Source organism: Oncorhynchus kisutch, linkage group LG16, assembly GCF_002021735.2.
Source record: "Oncorhynchus kisutch isolate 150728-3 linkage group LG16, Okis_V2, whole genome shotgun sequence".
In the NCBI taxonomy this organism is placed as follows: domain Eukaryota; kingdom Metazoa; phylum Chordata; class Actinopteri; order Salmoniformes; family Salmonidae; genus Oncorhynchus; species Oncorhynchus kisutch.
The window spans coordinates 39,494,226-39,515,740 of record NC_034189.2 but is presented as its reverse complement, the minus strand read 5'-3'; the positions used below and the strand labels follow the sequence as shown (position 1 = coordinate 39,515,740).

The window sequence follows — 21,515 nt, the reverse complement described above, 5'->3', positions numbered from 1 at the left end:
AATGTCATTCCACTTCATGATTGTGTCCCACTTGTTGATTCTTCAGAAAGAAATAGTTTTATATCCTTATGTTTGAAGCCTGAAATGTGGCAAAAGGTCGCAAAGTTCAAGGGGGCCGAATACTTTCGCAAGGCACTGTATGTGCGAGTCTGTGTGGTCAAGAGTAAACAAATATTATACTGGTGCTTGCCTCAATAAGATCGTTAAAGTACATGAGAATATCATTTTTTATTAGATTTTCAAATGAACTGATTCATGGGGTACCTTCAAATGAACTGATTCATGGGGTACCTTCAAATGAACTGATTCATGGGGTACCTTCAAATGAACTGATTCATGGGGTACCTTCAAATGAACTGATTCATGGGGTACCTTCAAATGAACTGATTCATGGGGTACCTTCAAATGAACTGATTCATGGGGTATCTTCAAATGAACTGATTCATGGGGTACCTTCAAATGAACTGATTCATGGGGTACCTTCAAATGAACTGATTCATGGAGTGCAGCTGATGGAGAAATCTTAAGGTAAAATGTACAAATGATTAATTCCTTAGGATGTAGACAACATGCTTAACCATATTGGATAAGACAACTGCCACGGTCAGTGTTGTCTCTTGAGACTGTTGTAGTGTAATAACTATTTAGAGTAAACTAATCATGATAATGAATTACATTCATTTCTGTGTTCAAAACAAAGACGATTTGGGGGAAAACAATAAGTCCAATTAATTAAATCTCTTTTCCAACATCAATATTAGCTTATATTTTCTGCCGAGACAAGAGATGTTGCAGATGGCATTGTGGTGTATTTTCTGAAGAAAACACCATTACTGTCCTCCCACACACTCCCATCAGCAGCAACAGCAAGCACACCCTGACCTCAACCTTCACACAACACGCACGCTTAGGGTTAGTACTTCAATACGGTACACTACTGCCACCAAGTGTCGACTCTTGGGCTTTTAAAAACATGCCGGAATACAGACAGCAAAAATATAATTGAGACACCAGAAAAAAACAGTGAAAGTTAAATGATTTATCTACAAAATACATTTTTATTGTATATACACATATCATTTCATCCCAAGAGTCAAAATAATAACATGATTGTCAGAAGCTCGTGCAGGAAGACAGAGGAAATAAATACATTGCATTCTAGAAGGCAACAATCCCTTTGGACCCTTTCGAGATCAAATTCTATTTACACCAAGTCAGATGACACCCGCACAGAAAGCAATCATTCTGTACTTTTTTTAGAGCACAGTCATCGATGTGGAGTACCTCTTCCCTGCTGTACATGTCGCAGGAACCAAAAGGAGACCCGCGACAATGTAAGTACCTGCTCCGTCTCTAAACTCAACTCAAGCCTTTAATCTACTGCCGGAAAGGGTTTGTACTAGACAGTTGATGTGAAGCCTCAAAATTACCAGGGGAAAAGGCAGGGTGCGCCACAGAGTTCCCCTGGTCTGGTAGGGGAGAGGGCTGGGATTCGGGGTGCTCTGCGGGGTGGGCCTTGCTAGATACACTGCTTGGGGAACCGTTATGGTGGTGTGGCGACTCCTGTTGCTCTGTGCTGTGTTCAGTCTCCACTGCCTGGTATTCAGAAGAGGTCTGATCATTTTGCTCCTGGCAACAGACAAGATAATAGAACATCATTGGCTGATCCATCGTGACAAAATGTTTTGGATACACTAAAGATATAACCAAACCATGCACTAAACTAAAACACAGGCACATAGGACATTTGACCACATTCACCACAGCACATCACAAAGACAGTGTCGAATTCACCTCTACAGTGCGCACACAGTCTCACCTTTCTTTAGTTCACATGAAGGCGTGGGGGGGGGGGGAAATCGTTCACATAGTCACTGTTAACCATACGATATAAAAACAGAAAAATAAGTCCCATTGAAATAAAATATTTAAAAAAGGTTATTAAAAAAAACATGAACTGGCTTGAAATTCTTAAACTTTTGAGTCGCACATCCGAGGACAAGAGTTCTCATTGAGCTGTGACACGTCTTAAAAAAAAAAGACTATCGTCCATCATCCTACCTGCAGTGGCTGTGTCTCCGAGGGTAGACTACTCTTGTCCATGCAGTACATCTCTCTGATCTGGCAGACAGCGAAGGCTATGGTGACCCAGGGGGATCCACTCAGCACCCAGGCCGGTCTGTTAACATCCTCCTGCTCCTCCTGGTGCTTGGTCTTCTTAGCCGGGGGTCTAGGGTCAGGGCGGGGCACCATCACACCAACCTGGTAGTAGTAATTAGTAGTAGTACACATCATTGTCCCACAATAGGAAATTGGTTTGCTCAAAGCAGCTTATGAGTACAACAGAGTTCTGACCTGGCTCTGCATCAAGTCTATGGTAGCGATGGGAACTGGACTGGAAGGAACCGGAATGTTCTCTGCTAGCATCCTGTCCTCTATTGAGGGGAATACAAATTTAGGTTATTATTGTATGGTACACTGAAAAATAAGGGTGGTTTGCAGTTGTATAAATATTTTAGTTTTAGTGCAATATATGAAGCAATCCATTAAACCATTCTATACAGAACAAATTCCTCTAACAGTGCACTGATGCAGGGTCTGTAAAAAAAAAAAATGAACTGAGGTTCTCTCCTCTCCCTCACCCTTTTCCTCGTTCTGTCCAGTAAGACATTGAATGAAGGAGAAGATGAGGAGTATAACCAGGGAAGCCATTCCAATCCCTCTGAACGTCTCTGCAGCTCCTGGAAAAAGAAAGATCCACAAAAAAACATAAATGCTAACACTTTATATTAAGTTGTAATTTATTAGGGTTATGAATAGTTTATAGTTTATTAGTGGATGTGTAGTTTATAAATATGTAATACACCATAACTCATTGGTTCTCAAAATCATGCTAAAATATAAAAACATGGCGAGAGTTGCTAAATTTCACTACTCAAATGGGACCGTTGTCGCATCCGTACCAAAATAGTTGACGAAGACGCCCCCCACCATGGCCCCACAGCCCCGTCCCAGCCCCAGGTGTAGACCCTGGAGGATACCCTGGGCAGAGGTCCTCAGAGCTGGGGGCACCGCGGCACTCAGGTAGGAGATACAGGCTGCCCAAACCGACGCATGGGTCACACCTACAGTACAAAGAGACAGACAGAAAGACAAAACAAAAGGTTAGAAAAGTGAAATACTGTGTGTGGCTCAGAGGTAGAGCATGGCGCTTGTAAAGCCAGGGTTGTAGGTTTGATTCCCATGGGGGAACAGTACAAAAATGTATGCACTCACGACTAAGTCACTCTGGATAAGAGCATCTGCTAAATGACTAAAACGTCAATGATGCCAGAGGACAAACATTGGAGGTGTTAAACATTACACAGCTTTTGGATAAAAATGCTTCTTCAAAGAAGGGGCGGCAGGTAGCCTAGCGGTTAAGAGTGTTGGGCCAATAACCGAAAGGTCGCTGGCTTGAATCCCAGAGCTGACTAAGTGAAAAATCTGTTGATGTGCCCTTGAGCAAGGCACTCAACCCTAATTGCTCCTGTAAGTCGCTCTCGATAAGAGTGTCTGCTAAATGTAAAATGTTTTACATTAGTACTGAAATAATGACACACAGAAGAAGAAAAAGCAGTCCGTCTTGTAGTGTAGCACAAATTGGAAAAACAATCTAACAGGAAACCTCACCCTCGACTTTATTTAGGTCCTATGGATAAGGAAGTGTTGACACTTACACATCCATTCATCATCAGTCAGGCAGACTGACTTGTAGACCTCCACAAGTCTGGTTCATCCTTGGGAGCAATTCCCAAAATGCCTGAAGGTACCACGTTCATCTGTACAAACAATAGTATGCAAGTATAAAAACCATGGGACCATGCAGCCGTCATACCGCTCAGGAAGGAGACGCGCTCCGTTTCCTAGAGATGAACGTACTTTGGTGCGAAAAGTGCTAATCAATCCCAGAACAACAGCAAAGGACCTTGAGAAGATGCTGGAGAAAACAGGTACAAAAGGTATCTATATCCACATAACCTGAAAGGCCGCTCAGCAAGGAAGAAGCCACTGCTTCAAAACCGCCATAAAAATGCCAGACTACGGTTTGCAACTGCGCATGGGGACAAAGATTGTACTTTTTGGAGAAATGTCCTCTGGTCTAATGAAACAAAAATAGAACTGTTTGGCCATAATGACCTCAGTTATATTTGGAGGAAAAATGGAGAGGCTTGCAAGCCGAAGAACACCATCCCAACCGTGAAGCACGGGTTTGGCAGCATCATGTTGTGGAGGTGCTTTGTTGCAGGAGGGAATGGTGCACTTCACAAAATAGACAGCATCATGAGGAAGGGAAATGATGTGGATATATTGAAGAAACAAGACATCAGTCAGGATGTTAAAGCTTGGTCGCAAATGAGTCTTCCAAATGGACAATGACCCCAAGCATACTTCCAAAGTTGTGGAAAAATGGCTTAAGGACAACAAAGTCAAGTAATTGGAGTGGCCATCACAAAGACCTCAATCCTATAGAAAATTTGTGGGTAGAACTGAAAAAGCGTGTGCGAGCAAGGAGGCCTACAAACCTGACTCAGTTACACCAGCTTTGTCAGGAGGAATGGGCCAAAATTCACACAACTTATGGAAGGCTACCCAAAATGTTGGACCCAAGTTAAACAATTTAAAGGCAATGCTACCACCTACTAATTGAGTCCATGTACACTTCTGACCCACTGGGAATTTGATGAACGAAATACAAGCTGAAATAAATAATTATTTACTATTATTCTGACATTTCACATTCTTAAAATAAAGTGGTGATCCTAACTGACCTAAGACAGGGAATGTTTACGAGGATTAAATGTCAGGAATTGTGAAAAACTGAGTTTAAATGTATTTGGCTAAGGTGTACGTAAACTTCCGAATTCAACTGTCTATACACACACACATCCTTATGCTGAAGTAATGGGATGGTCATCTTACTTTGCTTTGTGGGCTGGGGTTGCAAAACACTTCTCTAAGACACAAAGCTCAGGAAGAAGCAAACAGTTCCTATCACTTATGACCAGTAATAAGCTTATTCTTACTTATTGAGCGCATTATCAGTTATTACTAGAAAAATTGTCATGAGGCGTAGGCCTATAGGACATTTTATCCACCACCATTCAAAACACAACTCCATAGTTAAATTCCTTGCAAGAATCATGGATGAGTACATTCACTTTATAAGTCGACCCCTGTCCTAGAGCTGGGGTCGGCAACAGGCTTTTTTTTTTTATACCCCCCAACGCTTTTAGTAATTAGTTTAAAAAAATAAATAATAATTAAACAAATAATCGTTATATACTACCTGACCAAAAGTATGTGGACACCCGCTCGTCAAACATCTCATTCCAAAATCATGGGCATTAATATGGAGTTGGTTCCCCTTTGTCATTATAACAGCTGCCACTATTCTGGGAAGGCTTTCCTCTAGATGGTGGAACATTGCTGTGGGTACTTGTATCCATTCAGCAACAAAAGCATTACTGAAGTCAGGCACTGATGTTGGAAGATTAGGCCTGGCTTGCAGTCGGCGTTCCAATTCATCCCAGAGGTGTTCGATGGGGGTTGAGGTCAGGGCTCGGTGCAGGCCAGTCAAATTCTTCCAGACCGATCTCGACAAACCATTTCTGTATGGACATCGCTTTGTGCACGGGGGCATTGTCATGCTGAAACAGGAAAGCGCCTTTCCCAAACTGTTGCCACAAAGTTGGAAGCACAGAATCATCTAGAATGTTTGTAGCGTTAAGAATTCCCTTCACTGGAACTAAGGGGCCTAGCCTGAACCACGAAAAACAACCCCAGAAGTGTAAAATCACCAGGAATTCAACTAAAAATGTGTTTCATTTAGTAAGTCTGTTCCCAAGTGTTCCCACATCCCAAAAAAATCTAATACATGATTGCGTCTCAAAATACAATCTCTTTAATGGGCTTAGTTGTGGTCAATTTGCAGTGTACAAATTATTATAATTATTCTCTGGGTCCCGACCATTCTCTTCAACAAAATTCAGCCCACTCTGGATCTAGTTGCCTACCTCTGTCCTATTGGTTATGGTGTACCCAAGGTGTCTGAAAGAGGGAGTGGAACAATATATTCTCCTGTCCAGTGTTTGACAAGACCCATCCATAATCTCTCATCTGTAACCACAGATCGACAAACAGGGGTAACATGGTGCCTATTCACGAGTCATATGACATTACCAGGATATCCTTATTGAATTTCCTTTTGTTGATACGGTCTTTTAATATGACAGTTTTTGATGTGATACTGTAACGGTCTTTTCAATTAAAATCCATATTAACATTCCTATATTAACATTAAAAAGGTGTTTTATAAGGCAGCGATTGCTTGAAATAACAGAGATTCCTGTCCTAAGATGTACTTTACTGAGGCTCAATAATACAGCCCTTAACTACGGACTCAAATTTGAACCTTTCCTCAGTCAGATGTCAACAGGAAGTAATGTCAATATCGGACCTGCTCTCTCTTACCTTGTAAGACCTCCATAGGCAGAACTATCCATGCATTCTCCAAGTAAGAAATGTACAGGTAGCGTGCTGTGTTACATGCCAAGCCAATGTACAAGACCCTAAGTTAGGAAAACAGGGAGGAAAGAAAGAAATTAGTGATGAGATTTTCAGAGGTTAGGTACTCCGAGCAAAAGTTATTAAGAAGAAGAAAAACAGATCAAATAGGGTGATGTATGGAATGTATAGGCTTTTCAGGCTTGGAGCGTCTTTTGTTGCGTTAATTTGGATTCCATCGCAGAACACTCATCCAAGGTTTAAACAGGGGTGGACAATTCCAGTCCTCCAGGGCCTGATTGGCGTCACAGTTTTGCCCCAACTAACACACCTGACTCCAATAATCACCTAATCATGATCTTCAGTTTAGAATGCAACTGAATTAAATGAGCTGTTTGCTAGGGATGGAGAAAAAGTGTGACACCAAATCAGGCCCTCGAGGACTGGAGTTGCCCAACCCCTGGTTTAAAGAGATGCCCTACTAGGTATAGTTAGTATTACTCTTTGTGCACAGTGCCCATTAAACTGGTGAGGCAAAAAGCACAACAATTCTTCTTGAGACCTTTGCACTAATAGGTAACTGTATGACTTGCGGGGTTATAACCACCCACGATGTTAGAGAAGAACGCTTTAAAATGGTGCGTCAAAATTACATAGGTCGCACAGAGCTGCCAGATGGATGGGCCTCTCTCCTTAAACATAACACCACACTCTCAAATGTCCCTGCTCTGTGCTAGGTCAGTCTGTCTGACTATAGTATACGCACAAGGCCTGTGTGACGTTCAAGCAAGAGGCACTCTAAACGAACACGATCGTTTACATGCCGCATGTCTAGTCAAGGTGAAACGATATAGCAAATGTGGAAATCCTCAGTTTCAGAAAATACTGTGCGCTTTGGTTGTTGTTGTTGTTGTTGCTGCTGCTGTTTTTGGTCAAATATTTGGTTAAAAGAGATGGATAATGTGATATCCCTTCCTCCACCACCCTCCCAAAAAACAAGAACCCCAACAACTCCATCCTTACCTGATGTGTCCCACCAGCTCGATAAACTTATGACTGGTGAAGTAAGCAGCCAGCTCCGACACATGACTCAGAACCGAACACACACCAAACAGCGTGGTGGTCCCCTTCAGGTCCTCTAGATGCCAATACAGGAAGGTGAACACAAAGCCGTAACCGAAGCCCATGAACCAGGCGACGAACAGCACCGTGCTGTACTGAACACTACACAGCAGCCTGAGGAGGTCACTGTAATAGAAAGGCTGTTCGGTGGTGGTTGACCCTGGGGTGATGGGGGTCTGGTCCGAGGTGGAGCTCTCCTCTGGAGATGCCACGTTCCCATCTACCTGTGTGCAAAAAAAATGGTGTAACATGAATAAAATAACAATTTTCTATTTAAAGCAGTATTTGCTTCGGCTAAAGAAATTAGAAAGACTATTTCTGTCACGCCTTGGTCTTAGTATTTTTGTGTTTTCTTTATTTATTTGGTCAGGCCAGGGTGTGACATGGGTTTATTTTGTGGTGTGTTTTTGTATTGGGGTTTTAGTAGGTATTGGGATTGTGGCTGAGTAGGGTTGTCTAGGAAAGTCTATGGCTGCCTGAGGCGGTTCTCAATCAGAGTCAGGTGATTATCGTTGTCTCTGATTGGGAACCATATTTAGGTAGCCCGGGTTTCACTGTGTGTTTGTGGGTGATTGTTCCTGTCGCTGTGTTTGTTGTCACAAGATGGAACGTGAAAACCTATACAGCCTCTTTGTTGTTTTGTAGATTTAAGTTATTTCATGTATCGTTCATTTTTACATTAAAGAACATGAGTAACCACCATGCTGCATTTTGGTCCACTTCTCCTTCTACAGACAAACGGCATTACAATTTCCACTTAGTGTTAGTGTGAGTTTTCATTTTCCAGTTGATTTACCTGTGGTATCTCTACCTCCTGGGCCCTCTGAGGCAACTCCTGTCTGTAGTCCCCACTGTGAAATCAAAATCAAACTTCATTTCAAAAGACATTTAAAAATCACCACACACACACTTTACAGTAAAATAAATCAAATAGAAGATATTAAAAACAAACAGCAATTCTATAAAATAGATGAATTAAAGAACATAAAACAAAGTCTAAAATAACAATAAAATCATTGATTTAAGGAAAAGCAAAAAAAAAAAAAGTGGGGTTTCAAACAGTTTAAATTGGGTCCGCCCCTATTACCTGTCGAAGTAGAATTGTGTTGCTACCACCAGGGCCAGGCCCATCATCACTCCAAACACTATGAAGGCCACCTGGGGAAGGAACGAGTGAAGAAATGAACACATTAACTACATTTTTTATTTACGTATCAACTATGTTGCCCTTAACGACCCATTGCTTATTATTTGTCACATTTTCAATGTCATACATTACCTGGTAGTTCTTGTACTCGGGCAGGATACAGCCGACCACGCCGTCGATGAGCAGCGTAATGTGGGTGTGGTCTATCCAGATACCCACTAGCAGCATGGTCACGCCCCAGCCAAGGGACCCCCACATTCTCTGCAGGCCGTAACGGTCCCGGTGCTTCCCCAGGTACTGTAACGTCACTGTGTCCACAATGGTGACCGCCGGCGCGCTGAAAAACTCCCCCACGATGATGACCAAGAGGATCAGGAGAAAAATGCTCTCGACCTGATCTTCGTTGTACTCAATTATGTACTCTTTAGGTTGGGTGGGGGCAGGGGTGGTGGTAGTGGTTGCCATAGGGGTTGTTGTAGTATTTGGAGTCACTTGAGTGGTATTGCTCTGCTCGTGAGGCATCAATGTGGAATTGGTGGTGGGGGCATGGGTGGGGGTTTTAATGGTCAGTGGCATATTTGTGGTATTTGGTAAAAGCTGAGTTGTATTGGCTTGCTCATTAGGCACCACTCTGGGTTGGGCGCCGGTGGGGGTGTGAGTGGCTGTTGTCGTAGCTGTAGTAGTAGCATTGTTCTGCTCGTAAGGCACCCCAGTGGATTGAGTGGTATTGCTATCAGCACCTCTCCTATGCCTGCGGCGTACGCTATAGCCAGAATCAAGGCCATTCAAAACAAAAGGGAAGCTAGGAAAGTAACTTCGAAACAAATCCCGGCGACTTCTCGTGTGATTGGTGGAGGCGTCCGGTAGCGAGCCGTTAATTGGTGTCATAGTAGTCAAGGGCAGTATTGGTGGGGCCACAGTGGGGATGTCCACCTTCTCCTTACAGATCATGGCAGCTGGTTTGACAAAGCCGATGCCACAGTTGAACACCAACCAACACAGCACAGAGAACAGCAACAATGGCTTCCCTTTCTTAAAACGATCGGCCACCACTCCCCAGAATGGCGCACTACAGAACTCTATAAAGTACCGGATCCCAACCAACAGTCCACTACGGCTTGGTGACATCCCTAGCTGTTTGTAGTAGACGGCTAGGAGTGGGTGCAGGGATCCGTATGCTGCATAGAAGAAGAAGTAGAAGATCTTGGAGATGAGGAGCTTGGAGTTGACTCTTAGGCACATCCTCTCAAAGCAGCCTAGGTCTTTCAGTGGTAAGGCCATGGGTGTCTCTGGAGCAGACTGTGTGTCTGATGCTGCAGCAGACACTGGAGTGGAGCCTGGCTCTCGGTCGGTCTGAAGCTCCAGGGAAAGAGTGTTGAAGGGTTCGTCCAGGACGTACTTCCTCTTTTGATCTTCTTCATCATCCGAAAGGATGACCACTTTGTCGTCTGCGGCCATCTCTGGAAGACAGGAAGTTAGATTCATGTTTACTGTAACCTATACAATGGGCTACATTGATTATCATAACCATACAGTCTATGTGTAGCAATATTGATGTTATTCATATTGATGTTACACAGGAAACAGAAACTCACTGTCAACTGTGTTTATTTTAACGAAACTTAACATTTGTAAGTAACTTAAATATTTGTATGAACAAAACAAGATTCAACAACTGAGACAAACTGAGGGGAGGGGGGGGGGTCAAAATCAAAAGTAATGTAGTATCTGGTGTGGCCACCAGCTGCATTAGGTACTGCAGTGAATGTCCTCCTCATGGACTGCACCAGATTTGCCAGTTCTTGCTGTGAGATGTTACCCCACTCTTCCACCAAGGCACCTGCAAGTTCCTGGACATTTCTGGGGAGGAATGGCCCTAGCCCTCACCCTCCGATCCAACAGGTCAAATAACGTGCTCAATGTGATTGAGATCCGGGCTCTTCACTGGCCGTGGAAGAACACTGACATTCCTGTCTTGCAGGAAATCATGCATTAGGTTAAACAATGCATCTGTATAGTGGAAAAACACAGACTGAGCAAGGCGTAGTTTAGGATTTGAACTTGTATGTGTGTGCCGAAGAAAAAAAACAGAGAACAGTTAAACTGTGTTTGGACCGACCTGGCTAGGCCTCTGAGGAACCTATGATAGCATAGGGAGTACTTCTCAAGGTTCCCCTAATCTCGGGGGAATGGAACTGTCGCCTGGGCAGTGATAGACAGTGGTGAGAACTATGGAGAAGGATAAAACTCACCTACGGATCGTGTGGAAGTATGTGCGTAGGATACCTACTGTTTGTGTGGAAGTATGTGCGCAGCTATAAAATGGATGTCTTTGTATAATGGACTTGAGAACGTTCTCTGAATAAATTGTACTCTTTTTGCATAAACTGAGTCTTTGATTAATTATTATTAAACCCATGGTCTTACAGATCTCGGTGATTGGTCAGAGCTATTGATTGTCAGTTATCATTGGGATTGAAAATTCTCGTGACAGTACCACATGAGGGAGGAGGATGTCTTCCTTGTAACGCACAGCATTACGATTGCCTGCAATGACAACAAGCTCAGTCCGATGATGCTGTGACACACCGCCCCTGACCATGACGGACCCTCCACCTCCAAATCGATCCCGCTCCAGAGTACAGGCCTCTGTGTAATGCTCATTCCTTCGACGATAAACGCGTATCCGATCATCACCCCTGGTGAGACAAAACCGCGTCTCATCAGTGAAGAGCACTTTTTGCCAGTCCTGTCTGGTCCGGCAATGGTGGGTTTGCGCCCTTAGGCGACATTTTTGCTGGTGATGTCTGGTGAGGACCTGCCTTACAACAGGCCTACAAGCCCTCAGTCCTACCTCAGCCTATTGCGGACAGTCTGAGCACTGATGGAAGGATTGTGCATTCCTGGTGTAACTCTGGCAGTTGTTGTTGCCATCATGTACCTGTCCCGCAGGTGTGATGTTCAGGTGTACTGATCCTGTGCAGGTGTTGTTACACGTGGTCTGCCACTGCGAGGACGATCAGCTGTCCGTCCTGTCTCCCTGTTAGCGCTGTCTTAGGCGTCTCACAGTACGGACATTGCAATTTATTGCCCTGGCCACATCTGCAGTCCTCATGCCTCCTTGCAGCAGGCCAAAGGCACGTTCACACAGATGAGCAAGGACCCTGGGTATCTTTCTTTTGGTGTTTTTCAGAGTCAGTAGAAAGGCCTCTTTAGGGTCCTAGGTTTTCATAACTGTGACCTTAATTGCCTACTGTCTGTAAACTGCTAGGGTCTTAACGACCATTCCACAGGTGCATGTTCATTAATTGTTTGTGGTTCATTGAACAAGCATGGGAAACAGTGTTTAAACCCTTTACAAGGAAGACCTGTGAAATTATTTGGATTTTTACGAATCATCTTTTTGTTGTGACTATAACACAAAGCATATTGAAACATGGTGGCAGTGAAAAAAAGAAAAAAAAAAGAATACATCCAAGGTGCCAGTTTGGAAAAGTTCTGCTTTTACAAACTAGTCATCGTGCCGAACATCAATGCTAGCTGATTATAGAATGACTATACTAAAAGCTAACTGTCTATTGGACATAAGCAGATTTGCGAGTAGCTAACATTCCATTCTACAAAAAAAAAAAAAAATGTGTACATAGTTCTTACAATGGGAGAAAAACCTGATGACTACAAAGTGACGCTACTGTACTATCTAATTGGGGGAAAAGGCAGAGGGATTTGTGAGACCCTTGGTGTGGGCAGTACAAGAGACAATCTCTTTGTTGAGGAAGTAATTGCAGCAAGAAAAATGAAACAATTGAGAGATATACATTTTTGTCATGCGGAGTCAGGGCCAAGATGAGAGATTAGACAAATATCTCACTGAATTGAGGACTCTAGCGGCCACCTGCAACTTTGTAGTAATCACAGACTTATCAGGGACTGGATTATGTGCATAGATTGGAAGAGCTGCTGAACTGTCCATACAAGGAGCTAGTGTCAAATGTGCAGTAACACTGGAAGAGAGACCGAGAGGAGACGAGAGAAAGAGAGCACTGTTACAATGCAGATACTGTGGACGGACACAAGAAAAAAAAATGAACAAATAAATACCCTGCATATGGACAAAAATGTAAATCCTGTGGGGAGAAAAAGAAAATCCCTTCTCTACGGTTTGAAAAAGTACAGGGACCAGCAAAGAGAAACAGTCCTGGCAATGTGAAATGTGTCAGCTGAATCTGGAGAGAAGTGAGGATGTTCTCTGCATGACACAGGCCAAAGTCAGAGAGCATCAACGTGGCATCAATGTGGTACAGAAATAAAAAAAATCACAAATAACTGACCGCAATGCTGCTCTCTTTGCAACCATGCTGGTCAACAAAATAATTTTTTAGATAGATTTCAGTCAGATTTCAGCCTGATTGTGGTGCTAGTTGTAATGTTATCCCTGCAAACCTCACAAAAGACAGTCACCTAGAGCCCTGCAGTCAGGTATTGGTGATGTGTAACAAGAGTAGTCTGACGCCACTGGGGAAGTGTACGGTAAAAAAAAAAAAAGGGTGATCAATCCACGCAATGAGTTCATCGTAGTCAACAAGAACGTGCACAGGCCCCATTGTAGGCAGCAAGGCTATCCAGGCAATGGAGTTGCTTACTGTGCATCATCACAGCATCCTGGCCGTCAAGAAAACAGGAGTACGCTGATGTATTCCATGGAGAGGGATGCTTACCCGGCAAACCTGTCCAGTAGCACTATATAAACCACTCATGCCAAAAGCAGTTGGGGGGGGGGGGGGGGGGGGGGGGGGGGGGGGGGGAGAAAGCACAGATTGGATTGGCAGCCTGATCGCAATGCATAAACCATCTGGAAAACGATGAGTGTGTATCGATCCAAAACCTTTCAAGGCGCTCAAGTGGAGCCATTACCCACTTCCCACTATTGAAGACGTGGTGCCAGACCTGAACAGAGCACGTGTGTTCTCTTGTTTGTGATGGAAAAAAACAACAACTGACATGTGGAACTGGATGAGGAATCCAGTTCTCTCACCACGTTCTCGACTGCCATGGTACAAGTTACAGGTGGCTGCGCATGCCAAATCAGAATCAGTTCAGCCCCAGAGATCTTTCAGAGGAAGTTGAAACAGGGAATGGAAGGTATGTCGAGGAGTCCATAAATAAATAAAAAATCACTGCAGATGGCATCCTGATTATGGGGGAAAGGAGACAACGATGAAGCAGCAATTCGGGACGATGACAAAAAACCTGTGAATGCTCCTGGACAGATGCAGGAAGCTCAATATCAAGCTGAATCCAGAGACGCTGCAGCTCAGGCTGAAGGAAGTGCCCTACATTGGTCACCTAACATCAGAGGGGTTTGAAAGTGGTCCCGGGAAAAGCGACAGCCATCAGACAGATGCCTCGGCCTACAGATGTGCAAGGGGGGGGGGGGGGGGGGTGCAGCACCTCCTGGGCATGGTAAACGACCTATCCAAGTTCTGCAGCCACACCACGGAGCACTGCAAGCCCGCTGTGACACACCGAACACACAAGGACTCGAGCTGGCTTTCAAAAAAAAAAAAATCTGCTGACACCATTGCACAGACCCCTGTGGTCAGTCTCAGATAGGTTCCTGGAAAACATGTGGTGCGAAGCAGGGTGTGCCTCACAGAACAGGAGAACAGAGGCCCTGTGGAATCAATCAACATGATACTCTTACCTGCCTGTGTCAAGCGAGAGACTAAAGGCCATCCAGAAATCCACTGAAGCTCCAGACGCTGAAGAATGTGATCCTGCAGCGGTGGCCAGAAGTGAAAGAACATATACCCTTGGAAGGAGCAATGTATTCTCACAACAAAGATGAGTTGAGTTATCTTCAGAGGTGAGCGAGACGTTGTGCTTGCTGCCCTCAAAGAATCCATTCCTTACACATAGGAATCAAGGGATGTCTGAGAAGAGCTCGCGATTGTGTCTACCGACCGGGCATGAATGCACAGCTGAGAACATACATGGAACAATGTAGCACCTGCACTGCATGGGGTGTGAAGCAGCAGAAAGTGACGCTGAAACCACACGAAGCACCAAAGCTTCCCTGGGAGAAAAATATGGACCTGTTCGAGTTCAACAACAGAGACTCCATGGTCACAGATGATTGAAAACACCCAGTCAGAAACGGCCATTTGAAAACTGAAGACACGCTATGCAAGGTACGGCATACCTGACATCCTATATTCAGACAATGGCCCCCAGTACTCTTCAGGCGAGCTCCGAAGTTTCAACAAGGCCTGGGACTTTAAACACTAAACACCGTCTCCAGTATACTCGCAAAGTAAATGGGAAATTGGAATCCGCAGTGAAAACAGCCGAACGACTGATGGAAAAAGCAAAGAGAGCAGGTGCTGACCCATACCTAGTCATGCTGGATCACAGAAATACCCCGTCACAAGCAGACAGCAGCCCTGCAATGGCACTGATGGAAAGACTGTACAAAGACAATAGTGCAAATGATTGAAAATCTGCTGAGACCAGGAATGACTAAATTAATGGTCAGCAGAGAAGTTCAAAGAAAGTCAGGAGAGACAGGCAAAGTACTGCAATACCTCTGTTAAGGATTTCACAGAGTTGCAATGAGATGACAGCGTGAGAGTTGAGCCAATCACAGGTAGGGCCATCCAAAGACCTACTGTATACAACTGAAAGCCTGAATGTAAATCAAAGAAAGTAAAAACAAATATATAGTACCAGTCAAAAGTTGACACACCCACTCATTCCAGGGTTTTTCTTTATTTCGTACTATTTTCTACATTGTAGAATAAGACATCAAAACTATGAAATTACACATAAGGAATCATGGAGTAACCACATTTTTTTTTTATATATTTGAGATTCTTCAAAGTAGCCACCCTTTGCCTTGATGACAGCTTTGCACACGCTTGGCATTCTCTCAACCAGCTCACGAGGTAGTCACCTGGAATGCATTTCAGTTAACAGCTGTGCCTTGTTAAAAGTTTGTGGAATTTCTTTCCTTCTTAATGCGTTTGAGCCAATCAGTTGTGTTGTGACAAGGTAGATGTGGTATAGAGAAGATGGTCTTTTACCAAATAGGACTAAGTCCATATTATGGCAAGAACAGCTAAAATAAGCAAAGAGAAATGACAGTCCATCATTACTTTAAGACATGAAGGTCAGTCAATAATTTCAAGAACTTTGAACATTTCTTCAAGTGCAGTCACAAAAACCATCAAGCGCTATGATGAAACTGGCTCTCATGAGGACCGCCACAGGAAAGGAAGACCCAGAGTTACCTCTGCTGCAGAGGATAAGTTCATTCGAGTTAACTGCACCTCAGATTGCAGCCTAAATAAATGCTTCACAGAGTTCAAGTAACAGACACATTTCAACATCAACTGTTCAGAGGAGACTGCGTGAAATCAGGCCTTCATAGACGAATTGCTGCAAAGAAACCACTACTAAATGACACCAATAAGAAGAAGAGACTTGCTTGGGCCAAGAAGGATGAGCAATGGACATTTGACTGGTGGAAATCTGTTCTTTGATCTGATGGGTCCAAATTTGAGATTTTTGGTTCCAACCGGCGTGTCTTCGTGAGACGCAGAATAGGTGAACGGATGATTTCTGCATGTGTGGTTCCCACCATGAAGCATGGAGGAGGAGGTGTGATGGTACTTTGCTGGTGACACTGTCGGTTATTTATTTAGAATTCAAGGCATACTTAACCAGCATGGCTACCACAGCATTCTGCAGCAATATGCCATCCCATCTGGTTTGCACTTATTGGGACCATCATTTGTTTTCAACAGGACAATGACCCAACACACCTTCAGGCTATGTAAGGGCTATTTGACCAAGAAGGAGAGTGATGGAGTGCTGCATCAGATGACCTGGCCTCCACAATCACCCAACCTCAAGTCAATTGAGATAGTTTGTGATGAGTTGGAACGCAGAGTGAAGGAAAATCCGCCAACAAGCGCTCAACACATGTGGGAACTCCTTCAAGACTGTCGGAAAAGCATTTCAGGTGAAGCTGGTTGAGAGAATGCCAAGAGTGTGCAAAGCTGTCATAAAGGCAAAGAGTGGTTACTTTGAAGAATCTCCAATATATTTTGATTTGTTTAACACTTTTTTGGTTCCTACATGATTGTGTTATTGCATAGCTTTGACATCTTCACTATTATTCTACAATGTAAAACACTGTAAAAATAAAGAAAAACCTTGAATGAGTAGGTATATCCAAACTTTTGACTGGTACTGTGTGTGTGTGCAAATAGACAGTGAGAGACAAACAAACATTCAGTTCACATTCAAAATGATTGCAGACATGGACTACATGCCAAAGTTAGGTGGAGTCTGCCTTTGTTGTAGAAAAAAATAGAACGTGTAGCAATATTCATGTTACTCATTTTGATGTTAAACAGGAAACGGAACCACTTGTTTCTTACTGACTTCGTGTACTTGATGTGCTGGTTAACAACACGCATAAAATAAAATTTGCTTAACTAATATATATATATATATATATATATCGTGATTACAACACAAAGCATATTGAAACACTATGTTATACAGTGAATATGTTAAGAATGGCTACAATAAAGATAAGGCTACCCTCAAGTTGCACAATGGGTGTAAGAAATATAGTGACATTGTTACAACCTAAGAACTCATGTTGCTCGTGAGTGGGTGTCATATCAGAAGAACCGGTGAAACCGGTGACAAAATACATTTCACCGTCCAATGCGGTAGTATGAACGAAATGCATGTTTCACTGTCAAATAATGAACACAACACCAAATTGAAGACATAAAAAGTACAACGTTTACTTTAAGCAGTGCAAAACAGAGCACTTACATCAAAATATTGTAGATTCGCAATGAAATTACAAAATTAGCGCAGTTTGTCTTTAACATGGAAATATGAGCTTGGACGCCCGTGTTCTCATCAAGCTTACCTGACAAAGTCACCGGTCCGTATTCCTATTCTTTCAACAATGACTACGCAGGTTCGACGGTGGCAGTTGTGTCTCCCAGTCGTAAATCGAACGCTTCCTGCATTGCCTACAATACAGTTTATTTCGTCGTTTTCCTATGCATGCATGATACAGATGAACGATACACCGTAAGTAATATATTTTAAGACTCATGCAAATACTCCGACCTACAACCACACCTTCGTTCAGGCCATTTCGCTCAGATGGGAACTCCGAACTCGATACGCCCAGAGGATGGGTTTCGTGTGACGTCTGTGCTATCTGTTAAAGTGAAACCAACCTCCCAAATATTGTCCCGCTGCCCTTCAACATACACCACCTACTGTAAATGCTTAAAAGCATGTTTATAACGAACTGTAAAGCCAATATGTGCAATTGTTATTGTTTCTAAAATCTATAACATCTATAAAATCTATATTTCCTACATAATAAAGAAAATATATAGAATAGAATGCAGCTTGTGCACCTTTCAATTTCGTTTAATTTAATATTTTCCACACCTGTAGTATTGTTCATATTGCAACAACGCAGGGTTTATACGCGCGGATCATTCGAGTCTGCCGCTTGAGTATGATTTTGCGGCAGTCGATAGCGCGCTGGACTTCGGGCTAGAAGGTCGAGGGTTCGAGGCCTGCTCCCTGACTGTTTCATTACAATATTGTATATCAAAGTATCTAATAAAATACTACAAATGCAGAAAGTGTACATATTGAGTAATTGATGAATACATTTGTGTACAATAATTGGTGAAATTGTATAATAGCCTACTAAATGTCCTTTAAAATATGGCAATGTTTCTAATGGTCTGTGAGAGATATTTTCTTCATGTTACTGTACAAGTGTACAAAAAAGGATTGTCTTGCCGAGAAGAAGTCAATCCCTTGTGATCTGAGTCAGACAAGTTGACCTGCTCTGTCCAATGCCTTCCCCTCTTCTTCTTCTTGCTCTTCCTCTCCGCCATGACCATGGCCTCCAACATTGTTATCACCACTGTGATGGTGATCTGGTGCTCATCTGGTAGTTAGCCAGGTTGAGCAGGGCCAGGGAGAACATGGCGGTGAAGACACCCTCTTGGGTCTTGTTGATCTGGTTCCCCTGCAGGTTGAGGACCTCCAGGGACTTCAGCATGCAGAACACCCCATTGTTTAGGGAGACGAGATGGTTGTCCTCCAGGTGGAGCTGCCGCAAGGTGGACATGGAGCCAAAGGACCTCACCTGGATGGAATAGAACAGAACACAATAGAATAGAATAAAACCAAATAAAACACAATAGAACAGAATAAAATAAAACACAATATAATATAGTAAAATAGAACAGAATAGAATTGCATAAGTCCTGTGTCACCTTATTTGATGTTGTTCAACAAAAGTAAAAACAACCTCACCTGGATGTTATGGATGGCGTTGCCAGTAAGATTGAGCCTCTGTAGGCCATCCAGGTGCATGAAGCTCTTGCTGTGCAGGGTGTGCAGGTGGTTGTGGCTCAGTTGCAGCTCTCTCAAGAGCGTTCAGGCCCAGGGAGAAGCTCTCGCTCAGGGACGAGATCCTGTTTAATCAATCAATACATCAATCAATCAATCTATCCATCCATCAAATTGAATTGATAAAGCCCTTTTGACATGAACAGTTGCCACAAAGTGGTTTACAATAACCCAGACCAAGACCTCAAAGAGCAAAACAGAAACAAGAGCACGGTGGCCAGGAAAAAACTCTCCACTACCTGTTACAACCCAGGTCCAACTGCTGAAGGAACTCTAGCTGGGTGAAGGCCCCGTCAGCCACAGCGCTGATGTTGTTGTCCTTTATAAGCAGAACTCTTCAGTTTGCGTTCCATTTGGAAGGAACTCTTCGGGAAGAAAGGTTAGGAGGTTCATAGATAGGTCCGGGTGTTGCGTGTAAGGAGGGATGTGGTTGGGTAAAGAGGGCGTTAGTGGAAAGCGGAGAGTTTCAGTTCCTCATGACAGTCGCAGCCTTTCTCCCACGGGGTGCCGTGAGACTTGGAGTGAACCTTCATCAACAGTAGGAGACAAAAGAAGTACTGCATTTTGGCCCCTTATTACACCTGTAAAAATGAGACAGAGAAAATACAACAACTTTAAGTACACCAGCAAAAATGAGGAGGGGGCTGGAGAGGGGTTTTAAAGAGATTGCTTGTAAACTGGGGCAACATCTGAGAATAAGGCGACACTTCCCTCTTTGAAGCATGAGCGTGTGGGTTACGTGATTTAAGGACAGCAGGTGTCTACAGGGGTGGAGGGGAGTAAGATGATCCACCATTTATGTAGCCTAGTTGATGAATCAGATATTTATCTGCTGAACCTGTTGAACTGCAGCGAGAAAGATTATAGTAATTCCAACCAAATCCCTAACTTAGTTTCATTATCTATCCTTCAATCAATCCATCCACCTACATTAATCTGACATCTCAGCTTACCCACATAAGCCTTTTCCCGATCACCATGTGAAAGGCAGAAATTGCTACCTCATGGTGGATGCTTGTGTAGCTCAGTTGGCAAGCATCCACAATGCTGTGGGTTCAATTCTTGGGTGTATCTAATACAGGTTCAACTTTTTCAGCCTGGGACCCAAGCTTACAAAAACATGCAACTCTATGTAAATATAGGTACATTTCATTGCCCTTATGCCCAATAACAAATGTAACATAGACAAAGAACAATTAAATGAAATACCCCATATACACAGCTATTCATGTTAATGTTTCCCCATTAAAACACTCTTACATGTGTCTAGGTTGGACCTGTTGCTGTTAAAATACAATAAATCACTGGAATAAACTGATCGATGACATCACACAGATGTAGACCATAAAACACACACACACAGTCCTAATGATAGGTGTGTGACTGGTTGACGTTTTCAACAAGAAGGTCTATTCTGGGCTCAGTTTTCGACAGTTGAGAACCCTGACTCGCACAGGTATGGGGTGCCAAACAGGATCAGAACATCTACTGCTTTCTCAGTCTCAAAAAGCATATTGCGTCTATCAGTGTATTCCAGTTCAGAATAAAAAACGATTGCTTGTATTTGAACAGCAACAGTTCCCCCCTCATCTTCATCTGTACTGTTACGAGGGTTGCACTATCAGTAACGTTAGCTAGATAGCTTGCTTTGGCTAATGTTAGCTATTAGCTGGGTAAAAGGCCAGGGGGTTGTTTGAAGAGAAACTCACATCGACTACTACGAGAGTAGTACTCCCCTTATTTCTGCTTATCATCCCCTGTTATACAATTACAACAATACCTTGCTATCTGACTTACTTTTCCACTGTCAAAGCACTGCTTCCTGAAGTATTCTGCCCTGTTCTAAAAAGCTGTGGATGTTTGGTCAGGACCTGTCGTTTTAATTTGTTTGTTTTGAGAGACTCATTACTAAGCACTTCCCTGCACAAAACACACTGTGGGCGCTCCTCGTTATTTCTCAAAGTTTGTATGAAACTGAGAGAGAGAACCCCATCGCTGTATTTGCGTTTAATGACAATAGAACTTGTGGCTAGCTTGAGTCCATTCGATGATGGCGAGTGGGAATTACAAGCCAGTGACTGACAGCGCATCATCTGCTGCTGAACTACAGCACTGCAGCGTGTGTGTCGCGAAGTGATCTTCAAGAAAACTGTCGGGGAAAAAAGATGTTAATTAAACCGCGAAGCACACTGGACATCTTCCTCTCACGCAGGTGCCAAACTGAGCA

General features: G+C 43.3%; 1 protein-coding gene and 1 pseudogene across 6 annotated transcripts; both read right to left on the bottom strand.

Moving 5' to 3' along the window:
- Positions 1–1,035: 1,035 nt before the first annotated feature.
- Positions 1,036–18,047, bottom strand: LOC109906677 (major facilitator superfamily domain-containing protein 6-A). 6 transcript variants are annotated; one of them, XR_002257441.2, is made up of 12 exons: positions 17,769–18,047; positions 8,948–10,275; positions 8,756–8,826; positions 8,465–8,519; positions 7,570–7,892; positions 6,514–6,611; positions 2,964–3,125; positions 2,643–2,741; positions 2,356–2,435; positions 2,062–2,262; positions 1,820–1,874; positions 1,036–1,629 (listed from the first exon to the last, which is right to left on the bottom strand). XR_002257441.2 is itself a non-coding variant. In XM_020504510.2 (12 exons), exons 2-12 carry the CDS (start codon positions 10,271–10,273, stop codon positions 1,619–1,621), a joined length of 2,430 nt encoding a protein of 809 aa, XP_020360099.1. In that variant the 5' UTR covers positions 10,274–10,275; positions 17,769–18,047; the 3' UTR covers positions 1,036–1,618. The 6 variants fall into 6 exon arrangements, 2 of the variants coding, with proteins under 2 accessions (XP_020360099.1, XP_020360098.1); XM_020504510.2 differs by having other exon boundaries at positions 1,820–1,823; XR_004203447.1 differs by lacking the exon at positions 6,514–6,611 and having other exon boundaries at positions 17,769–17,956.
- LOC116352870 (insulin-like growth factor-binding protein complex acid labile subunit) lies at positions 18,040–20,801 on the bottom strand (annotated as a pseudogene).
- Positions 20,802–21,515: the final 714 nt, after the last annotated feature.